Genomic DNA, 12,462 nt, shown 5'->3' with positions numbered 1-12,462 from the left:
AAGCCACTCCAGGACCTTAATGTGCTTCTTCTGGAGCCAATCCTTTGTTGCCTTGGCCATGTGTTTTGGGTCATTGTCATGCTGGAATACCCATCACGACCCATTTTCAATGCCCTGGCTGAGGGAAGGTGGTTCTCACCCAAGATTTGACGGTACATGGCCCCGTCCATCGTCCCTTTGATGCTGTGAAGTTGTCCTGTCCCCTTATCAGAAAAACACCCCCAAAGCATAATGTTTCCAACTCCATGTTTGACGGTGGGGATGGTGTTCTTGGGGTCATAGGTAGCATTCCTCCTCCTCCAAACACGGCGAGTTGAGTTGATGCCAAAGAGCTCGATTTTGGTCTCATCTGACCACAACACTTTCACCCAGTTCTCCTCTGAATCATTCAGATGTTCATTGGCAAACTTCAGACTGGCCTGTATATGTGCTTTCTTGAGCAGGGGGACCTTGCGGGCGCTGCAGGATTTCAGTCCTTCACGTTGTAGTGCGTTACCAATGGTTTTCTTGGTGACTATGGTCCCAGCTGCCTTGAGATCATTGACAAGATCCTCACGTGTAGTTCTGGGCTGATTCCTCACAGTTCTCATGATCATTGCAACTCCACAAGGTGAGATCTTGCATGGAGCCCCAGGCCGAGTGAGATTGACAGTACTTTTGTGTTTCTTCCAAATTACGAATAATCGCACCAACTGTTGTCAACTTCTCACCAAGCTGCTTGGCGATGGTCTTGTAGCCCATTCCAGCCTTGTGTAGGTCTACAATATTGTCACTGACATCCTTGGAGAGCTCTTTGGTCTTGGCTATGGTGGAGAGTTTGGAATCTGATTGATTGATTGGTTCTGTGGACAGGTGTCTTTTATACAGGTAACAAACTGAGATTATGAGCACTCCCTTTAAGAGTGTGCTCCTAATCTCAGCTCGTTACCTGTATAAAAGACACCTGGGAGCCAGAAATCTTTCTGATTGAGAGGGGTCAAATACTTATTTCCCTCATTAAAATGCCAATCAATTTATAACATTTTTGACATGCGTCTTTCTGGATTTTTTTGTTGTTATTCTGTCTCTCACTGTTCAAATAAACCTACCATTAAAATTATAGACTGATCATTTCTTTGTTAGTGGGCAAACGTACAAAATCAGCAGGGGATCAAATACTTTTTTCCCTCACTGTAGTTAATGCTTCAACAAGAGTTCATAGACTTCACAGGCTCAGGGTCAATATGGTTAATGCTTCAACGAGAGTTCATAGACCTCACAGCCTCAGGATCAATATGGTTAATGCTTCAACGAGAGTTCATAGACCTCACAGTCTCAAGGTCATAATAAAACCATATGGTGGAAATTATAACAACCGATAATTCTGTAGCACAAGTCTTGGGCTTACTGGTTTTCTAAAAGGTACACAATGACAAGCAAAGTTGCATGATGGTACATGGGAATCTTTCTAATAAAATTGGTTTGTCAATAATCATGTGAATGTGAATGTACACACAGTCACCAAAAAAGACAACAGCCAACAATAAAAGTAGCAATAAACAGAGAACAAAAACATAAAGTCAACCATCCAAACCCAATCATCATCATCATCATCATCAGGAGTTCATCTGTAGTCTGTTTAACAAGCAAGGCAATGCATTGAATAAATAAATGATGGCTAAATGCATCTTCCTAAAAGGTGGACCCCACCCCATTCCATGATGCCTGTGTGAGGGACTCGTGTGCCTGTGACACTGGGGGAGACTGCGAATGTTTCTGTACTGCTGTAGCAGCCTACGCCCAGGCCTGCAACGAGGCAGGGGCTTGTATCAGGTGGAGAACACCAGATATCTGCCGTGAGTCATTTGCTTTGAGTGGGACAATTGATTTATGGATAGGTGGGATTGTTTTTGCTATTGGGGCGAAATACTGATTTGTGATTTGTATGTGTAACTGTTTAATCATTCCTCTTTTGGGACCCTGGTTAAAATGTAACATGTTTTAATTTCCCCAGCTGTGTTCTGTGATTTCTACAACCCTATTGGTGACATGTTTTAATTTCCCCAGCTGTGTTCTGTGATTTCTACAACCCTATTGGTGACATGTTTTTATTTCCCCAGCTGTGTTCTGTGATTTCTACAACCCTATTGGTGACATGTTTTAATTTCCCCAGCTGTGTTCTGTGATTTCTACAACCCTATTGGTGAGTGTGAGTGGCATTATCAGCCGTGTGGAGACCCCTGTATGAAGACCTGCAGGAATCCCTCAGGAACGTGCTCCAGTCAGATCCCTGCACTGGAAGGTAACTAACACCCCTTCATAACAGCTTGGGCCTTTGATTTAGACCATATTACATGCCAAGTTGTAAAACAAATGTACAGTATAAAATATGTAATGACTCTCCCTCCCTTGTCTATCTATACTGAAAAACTAAATACAAATATTTAAATATCATATCCAGCTTTGGTGCTAGAACTAGATACCATGAGCATGATCTAATATGTGCAGGTGTCCTGGATTAAATTGACTGTTTATTTTAAAGGTTGCTATCCAAAATGTCCTCCGGACCAGCCTTATTTAGAAGAAAGTACCATGAAGTGTGTCCCTATCACGCAGTGTGGTTGCTACGATGGAAATGGAACACATTACAACGAGGATGACGTTATACCTTCCAAGGAGAACTGTCAGAGATGGTATGTTTTTATATCAGCATTTTGACATATACATAGATACTGTATTTACATTACATAGTATTTAACATGGTTGGTATAATCCTTAAGGTAGCCTATATTTCTGGTGAGATAAGGCGATGTCAATGGTCCCCCTACAAAGACGTTTTCCTACCATTCAACTGATTTAGCTTTTCAAAGATTGGGATTTGACCTGTTAATATCTTATTGGGATTTGACCTGTTAATACCTTATTGGGAATTGACCTGTTAATACCTTATTGGGATTTGACCTGTTAATACCTTATTGGGATTTGACCTGTTAATACCTTATTGGGATTTGACCTGTTAATACCTTATTGGGATCTGACCTGTTAATACCTTATTGGGATTTGACCTGTTAATACCTTATTGGGATTTGACCTGTTAATACCTTATTGGGATTTGACCTGTTAGTACCTTATTGGGATTTGACCTGTTAATACCTTATTGGGATTTGACCTGTTAATACCTTATTGGGATTTGACCTGTTAATACCTTATTGGGATTTGACCTGTTAATACCTTGTTGGGATTTGACCTGTTAATACCTTATTGGGATTAGACCTGTTAATACCTTATTGGGATTTGACCTGTTAATACCTTATTGGGATTTGACCTGTTAATACCTTATTGGGATTTGACCTGTTAATACCTTATTGGGATTTGACCTGTTAATACCTTATTGGGATCTGACCTGTTAATACCTTATTGGGATCTGACCTGTTAATACCTTATTGTGAATATAACATATAACAGTGCTTTCAAATCATAACAAATAACATCTTATTCGACTTTCAAAGGTACTAAAACCCCCTGCTTTCTTTTTCAAGTCTTTGCTCATCAACTAAGGCCAATTGCAGCTATGATATCGAAGGTAAGGAAAACTGTTACAAACTGAAACATTAGCCTACATTACCAAGAAGGTAACATGACAAGATGATTACATGATAATAACTTGTTCACTGTGAAAATCATATTGCAGCTTGCCATTGTATATACAACGGCAGCACATACCCGTATGAAGCTATCGTATATAACACAACTGACGGTGATGGGACCTGTATTACTGCCATCTGCAAAACCAACGGAACCATTGTCCGGATTATGGAACCCTGCCCACCAAATGATATCATCACCACAACTCCAACAACTACACCAAGTGTTACAACAACACATATATCCACCCAAGCACCGACCACAACAGTATTTGTTTTCGCAACTCCTACCACTGCCCAAACAACAACTCCTACCACTAACCCAACAACAACTCCTACCACTAACCCAACAACAACTCCTACCACTACCCCAACAACAACTCCTACCACTACCTCAACAACAAAACCTACCACTACCCCCACAACAACCCCTACTTCAACACCAACCACTCCACCCACTACTACTCCACACTGCCTGATCTGTGAATGGTCAGACTGGATTAACAATCATTATCCTTCAATTGGACCAGAAGGAGGAGATTTCGAAACCACAGATATTTGCAGTGAACCCAAGGAAGTACAATGCAGAGCCAAAGAAAACATTGATGTTCCTTTGGCCGACCTAGGTCAAAAGGTTGAATGCAATCCCTCGGTTGGACTGATATGCCGCAACAAGGATCAAGGCATCCCACCAATATGCTACAACTATGAAATCAGAGTCAAATGTTGTGTTGATGTTTGTGGGAATGAGACAACTACCACCTCAGAAAGGACCACAACACCTACTACCACTGAAATAACAACCACTAGGCCAACAACTACCCCAACAACAAGCACCACAGAAAGTCCAACAACCACAACTAAGACAACAACCCCATCCACAACAACAACAGTAACAGAGGAATTTACAACTGGTCCAGAATCAACAACACCCACAACAACCACTACACCAACAACAACAACTACTACTACTGCAACCACAACAACAACAACCACCACAGAAAGTCCAACAACAACTAAGTCAACAACATATTCCACAACAAGAGAAACAACAGAAGAAATTACTACCACTACCCCAACTACTACCACAACAACAACCCCATCTACGAATACCTCTGAGGAAACAACAACAGCCACCACCAAAGCCCCTACCACAACAACAACCACAACCCCTACCACTACAACAACCACAACAACAACAACAACAACCCCTACCACAACCCCTACCACTACCCCAACAACTACCCCAACAACAACCCCATCTACGACTACCTCTGAGGAAACGACAACAGCCACCACCAAAGCCCCTACCACAACAACAACAACAGCAACTCCTACCACTACCCCAACAACAACCACAACAACAACCCCATCTACGACTACCTCTGAGGAAACGACAACAGCCACCACCAAAGTCCCTACCACAACAACAACCACAACCCCTACCACTACCCCAACAACAACCACAACAACAACAACAACCACAACCCCTACCACTACCCCAACAACAACCACAACAACAACCCCATCTACGACTACCTCTGAGGAAACGACAACAGCCACCACCAAAGCCCCTACCACAACAACAGGATTCACTGTCATCACAGATTCACCACCCACATCCGCACATCAAACTCAAAAGCTAATCTCAACTTTGACAATACAGACAGAAGGAACTACTACATCAACCCCAACCACAACTCCTACCACTACCCCAACCACAACTCCTACCACTACCCCAACAACAACCCCTACCACTACCCCAACAACAACTCCTACCACTACCCCAACAACAACAACTACCACTACCACAACAACAACTCCTACCACTACCCCAACAACAACAACTACCACTACCACAACAACAACTCCTACCACTACCCCAACAACAACAACTACCACTACCACTACCCCAACAACAACTCCTACCACTACCCCAACAACAACTCCTACCACTACCCCAACCACAACCCCTACCACTACCCCAACCACAACCCCTACCACTACCTCAACAACAACCCCTACCACTACCCCAACAACAACCCCTACCACTACCCCAACCACAACTCCTACCACTACCCCAACCACAACCACTACCACTACCCAAACAACAACTCCTACCACTACCCCAAACACAACTCCTACCACTACCCCAACAACAACCCCTACCCCAACCACAACCCCTACCACTACCCCAACATCAACTCCTACCACTACCCCAACCACAACCCCTACCACTACCCCAACAAATACTCCTACCATTACCCCAACAACAACTCCTACCACTACCCCAACCACAACTCCTACCACTACCCCAACCACAACCCCTACCACTACCCCAACAACAACTCATACCACTATCCAAACCACAACCCCTACCACTACCCCAACAACAACCCCTACCCCTACCCCAACAACAACCCCTACCACTACCCCAACAACAACTCCTACCACTACCCCAACCACAACCCCTACCACTACCCCAACAACAACTCCTACCACTGCCCCAACAACAACCCCTACCACTACCCCAACAACTACTACAACTACCCCCACAACAACCCCAACTTCAACAACAACCACTCCACCCGCTCCTACCAGAACAACAACAAAAACAACCCCTACCACTACCCCAACTACTACCACAACAACAACCCCATCTACGACGACCTCTGAGGAAACAACCACTAGGCCAACAACTACCCCAACAACAAGCACCACAGAAAGTCCAACAACCACAACTAAGACAACAACCCCATCCACAACAACAAAGGAAATTACAACTGGTCCAGAATCAACAACACCCACAACAACCCCTACCACTACCCCAACAACAACCACAACAACAACCCCTTCCCCCACAACAACCCCTACTTCAACACCAACCACTCCACCCACTTCTACTCCACACTGCCTGATCTGTGAATGGTCAGACTGGATTAACAATCATTATCCTTCAATTGGACCAGAAGGAGGAGATTTCGAAACCATAGATATTTGCAGTAAACCCAAGGAAGTACAATGCAGAGCCAAAGAAAACATTGATGTTCCTTTGGCCGACCTAGGTCAAAAGGTTGAATGCAATCCCTCGGTTGGACTGATATGCCGCAACAAGGATCAAGGCATCCCACCAATATGCTACAACTATGAAATCAGAGTCAAATGTTGTGTTGATGTTTGTGGGAATGAGACAACTACCACCTCAGAAAGGACCACAACACCTACTACCACTGAAATAACAACCACTAGGCCAACAACTACCCCAACAACAAGCACCACAGAAAGTCCAACAACCACAACTAAGACAACAACCCCATCCACAACAACAAAGGTAACAGAGGAAGAATCAACAACACCCACTACCACTACACCAACAACAACTACTACTACTACAACAACAACAACAACAACCACCACAGAAAGTCCAACAACAACTAAGTCAACAACATATTCCACAACAAGAGAAACAACAGAGGAAATTACTACCACTACCCCAACAACAACCACAACAACAACCCCATCTACGAATACCTCTGAGGAAACGACAACAGCCACCACCAAAGCCCCTACCACAACAACAACAACAACTCCTACCACTACCCCAACTACTACCACAACAACAACGCCATCTACGACTACCTCTGAGGAAACGACAACAGCCACCACCAAAGCCCCTACCACAACAACAACAACAACAACTCCTACCACTACCCCAACAACAACCACAACAACAACCCCATCTACGACTACCTCTGAGGAAACGACAACAGCCACCACCAAAGCCCCTACCACAACAACACCCACAACAACCCCTACCACTACCCCAACAACAACCACAACAACAACCCCATCTACGACTACCTCTGAGGAAACGACAACAGCCACCACCAAAGCCCCTACCACAACAACACCCACAACAACCCCTACCACAACACCAACAACAACAACTATTACTACCACTACCCCAACAACAACTCCTACCACTACCCCAACCACAACCCCTACCACTATCCAAACCACAACCCCTACCACTACCCCAACAACAACTCCTACCACTACCCCAACAACAACTTCTACCACTACCCCAACAACAACCCCTACCACTACCCCAACAACAACTCCTACCACTACCCCAACAACAACTTCTACCACTACCCCAACAACAACCCCTACCACTACCCCAACAACAACAACTACCACTACCCCAACAACAACCCCTACCACTACCCCAACCCCAACTCCTACCACTACCCCAACTCCTACCACTACCCCAACCCCAACTCCTACCACTACCCCAACTCCTACCACATTATGTTTTTGCACATATAAAAAACAATATTTCCCTGCTGGTAAGTGATAGCTTTCTTCATTAAAATGATCAAATCTGACTACATAATGCATTCATACACTTCATTTAATATCTATTTGTTACTAATAATATGTTTTTGTTTAGGTTCCTTGATATACAATGAGACGGACGGGGCAGGCTGGTGCTTCACCTCTTACTGTAACTCAAGTTGTATTGTTGAGAAACAAGCCAGACCATGTCCATCTCCGACCCCAACTACAGTCAGCACTGTCTCAACTACAGTCAGCACTGTCTCAACTACAGTCAGCACTGTCTCAACAACAACAGAAGCTACACGTTCTACAACATCTAGATTGTCCCCGACTACACCTTCCATAGGCTGTGAATATGTCAATCCACCAAGAAAGGTAATGAAATAAAGTTTCAACAGAATAATTGTGTTTCTCAGTTCATAGTGTTGTGTAGTACGTAGTGTGTTTCCCAGTTCATAGTGTTGTGTAGTACGTAGTGTGTTTCCCAGTTCATAGTGTTGTGTAGTACGTAGTGTGTTTCCCAGTTCATAGTGTTGTGTAGTACGTAGTGTGTTTCCCAGTTCATAGTGTTGTGTAGTACGTAGTGTGTTTCCCAGTTCATAGTGTTGTGTAGTACGTAGTGTGTTTCCCAGTTCATAGTGTTGTGTAGTACGTAGTGTGTTTCCCAGTTCATAGTGTTGTGTAGTACGTAGTGTGTTTCCCAGTTCATAGTGTTGTGTAGTACGTAGTGTGTTTCCCAGTTCATAGTGTTGTGTAGTACGTAGTGTGTTTCCCAGTTCATAGTGTTGTGTAGTACGTAGTGTGTTTCCCAGTTCATAGTGTTGTGTAGTACGTAGTGTGTTTCCCAGTTCATAGTGTTGTGTAGTACGTAGTGTGTTTCCCAGTTCATAGTGTTGTGTAGTACGTAGTGTGTTTCCCAGTTCATAGTGTTGTGTAGTACGTAGTGTGTTTCCCAGTTCATAGTGTTGTGTAGTACGTAGTGTGTTTCCTTTCAGGACTAAAACATACATTTTCGACTTTAGGATGGTGAAACTTGGAAAACAGGCAACTGCACTACTCAAACGTGCAACATGGGTGTAATTACCACAACGTATGTGGCCTGTGAGTCTGTGCAACAGCCTGTGTGTGAAAATGGATTTCCACCAGTGAAAGTCTATGACGAATCAGGTTGCTGCTATCGCTACGAATGTCAATGTAAGTTCAAAACATAATGATTTTTAATTATCTTATCTCCTTCTACAAATACTTCATAATCCAAGTTTACTTGTTTTAAAGACGTCCGGCAGTGATTTTTGAACTTTCCTGTTGAAAAGCGATATCCCAAGTATTAATACAGTAAAGTACACACACTAAAGGGTAAACAAATACAATGTGTTTTGAACAAAATAGTGTTTTTTAGACACAACTGTAAAATTCAAGGAGTTGGTCTGATCCAGGGACGCAACGTTGGTTTTTTAAGTGGGGGGGACATAAAAATAATAATAATCATAATCATAATCGAAATATCAGTAACAATAATAGTAATAATAGTGACAATAATAATAATAGTAATAATCATGATAATAGTAATGATAATAATAATACTAGTGACAATAATAATAACAATAATAATAGTAATAATAATGTTAATAGTAATGATAGTAATAGTTATAATAAAAGTGACAATAATAATAATAGTAATAATAATGATAATAATAATAATAGTAACAATAATAAAAACAATAATAATAATATTGATAGTAATAATAATAATAATAATAATAATAATAATCATAATAATAATCATAATCGTAATCATAATCAAAATATCAGTAATAATAATAGTAATAATAGCGACAATAATAATAATAGTAATAATCATGATAATAGTAATGATAATAATAATACTAGTGACAATAATAATAACAATAATAATAATAATAGTAATAATAATGTTAATAGTAATGATAATAATAGTAATAATAATAGTGACAATAATAATAATAGTAATAATAATAATAATAATATTGATAGCAATAATAATGATAATAATAATAATAATAATAATAATAATAATCATAATCATAATCAAAATATCAGTAATAATAATAGTAATAATAGTGACAATAATAATAATAGTAATAATCATGATAATAGTAATGATAATAATAGTAACAATGATAATAATAACAGTAATAATAATTGTGACAATAATAATAACAATAATAATAATAATAGTAATAGTAATAATAATGCTAATAATAATGCTAATAATAGTATTAATAATGCTAATAATAATAACAATAATAATAATAATAGTAATAATAGTGATAATAATAATAATAATAACAATCATAATAATAATAATACTAACAGTAATAATAATAGTAATAATAGTGACAATAACAATAATAGTAATAATCATGACAATAGTAATGATAATAATAATACTAGTGACAATAATAATAACAATTATAATAATAATAGTGACAATAATAATAGTAATAATAATGATAATAATAATAGTAACAATAATAATAATAATATTAATAGTAATAATAATGATAACAATAATATTAATGATAATAATAGTGATAATAATAATAATAATAACAGTAATAATAATAATAATATTAATTATAATAGTTAATACTTTTATTATCCAGTCAGATAAATTCTCCAAACATCCTACCCGACCGCTCGGAGGCGTCCGCATGGTCCTAAAACATACTGTTGCCTTGTTTTGTATCACATTCCAATGAAAAAACTGGAGGGTACAAAAATGCAATATCAGAACGTCCCCAGTGAAAGTTGCACCTCTGGTCTGATCTGATGGTGACATTGTGATGTTTTCAGCCTCCCCTCTTGCTTGTGCCATGTCATGAGGATACCTAGACCACCTGTTGTGTTCAGTAAATCAGGTGTTAAATGAGGTGAAAAGGAGACTGGAGTAGGATTTTAAACTCTTGTATTGATGAGTGATCTATCTATTTGGTACCGTTTCTCTGTTTCATCTCTCAGGTATATGCTATGGATGGGGAGACCCTCATTACGTCACATTTGATGGGCAATATTACAGTTTCCAGGAAAACTGCACCTACGTTTTGATTAAAGAAATAGTTCCTCGACATAACTTCAGTGTCATCATCGACAACTACAACTGCGATCCGTCTGGACACGTGACCTGCCCTCAGTCTCTGATTGTCCATTACAAGTCCTATATAATCGTTCTTACTCCGAAGAGATCAACCACGACAAAAAATGTGGTAATTATAAAACACTTATACACTTTTTAAAAGTGCACTTTGATATAGACATTCATTGATATAGATATTCTATGATATAGATATTCTTTGAGATAGATATTCTCATACCACTTTAAGAATGAAAATAATCTAGCTTCATATTTTGAAATGTATTATTTACTTTTTGTAACGTGGAGGTATTGATTAATAGGCATATCTGATCCTGCCGACTACCACAAATATAATTTTTAGTACTACACTAGAGTAGTTAGTAATAGTAATTTAGTAACATTACATAATGGTTAAGCACTTTGATGATGCCATCACGTTAACTCAAAAACCATCATCAAGGTAACCGAAACATTCCCAGGACATTTCAAAGAATTTCATTTTATTGACAAAAGATTAAATGAATTGACAGAATACCACCTCTTATTGTGAGTTCATTTAGTTCTGGAAACCATTCATATCTTATCGACTGTGTTGTAACGTTATTCTGTTCTCTTTTGTCATTAATTATGTTATGTTTTTCCTTCTCATTCACAAGGTGTACATCAACGGAAATCAGATCTTCCCGACCTTTTCTAATGAAGACCTCATGATCACCAGCACTGGGATGGAGTTACTGTTGACTATCCCTGCCATTAAAGCACAAGTGATGTTTAAATCCCTTATGTACAGTGTAACCCTGCCAAACTCCCTTTTCCACAACAACACAGAGGGACAGTGTGGTAAGTATGTAGGCTTTGTCTGTATCCCAAATGGCCCACTGTTCCCCAATGCACTCCTTTCAACCAGGGGATAGGGTCCCATTGGGGATGCTGACATGATGTAGACAAAATACACTTGTAGTATAAATCAGAAGAACAGCTTGTAGTACTCTGTGAGTAAACTGAACCTTATTGGCGATGATTTGATGTTATTTTGTTGCATGTTATTGTGTTTCCATGGCATTAAAAAAGTTCACTGTACAGTTGCAATGATAGCGTAACCAATTAAAATATACTGTGTAGGTATGCTTAAAGTTATGAGCGGCTGTTTCTAACATCAAAGAACCTTTGTTTCTTTCTCATTCCCATATTTATTTGACCTTTTTAAAGGCACCTGTGACAATATCAGGAAGAACGATTGCAGATTACCGAATGGACAGATTGATCCATCATGTCCTGGGATGGCTCATCAATGGCAGATTCCTGATGATAACAAAACCTACTGTAAACCGAAATCCCCTACCCCATCTACCACAACTACCCAATCAACCAAACATATCTTAC

The 12,462-nt window shown here is 39.8% G+C and overlaps 1 protein-coding gene across 1 annotated transcript in view; it reads left to right on the top strand.

Moving 5' to 3' along the window:
* The window catches only part of LOC311134818 (mucin-5B-like), a gene marked incomplete at both ends in the record, with an annotated part of 29,575 nt that extends 21,595 nt beyond the window's left edge, over nucleotides 1-7,980 (top strand). Inside the window, 6 exons of the mRNA XM_084168599.1 lie at nucleotides 1,679-1,835; nucleotides 2,153-2,281; nucleotides 2,522-2,662; nucleotides 3,671-3,847; nucleotides 6,689-6,872; nucleotides 7,086-7,980. Coding sequence (XP_084024725.1) covers nucleotides 1,679-1,835; nucleotides 2,153-2,281; nucleotides 2,522-2,662; nucleotides 3,671-3,847; nucleotides 6,689-6,872; nucleotides 7,086-7,980 — 1,683 coding nt within the window. The remainder of the gene's footprint in view (nucleotides 1-1,678; nucleotides 1,836-2,152; nucleotides 2,282-2,521; nucleotides 2,663-3,670; nucleotides 3,848-6,688; nucleotides 6,873-7,085) is intronic.
* Nucleotides 7,981-12,462: the final 4,482 nt, after the last annotated feature.

Source organism: Coregonus lavaretus, assembly GCF_964263955.1.
Source record: "Coregonus lavaretus genome assembly, chromosome: 9".
Taxonomy (NCBI): Eukaryota; Metazoa; Chordata; class Actinopteri; order Salmoniformes; family Salmonidae; genus Coregonus; species Coregonus lavaretus.
Note: the sequence above shows the minus strand (reverse complement) of the source record. Positions and strands in the feature narration are given on the sequence as shown.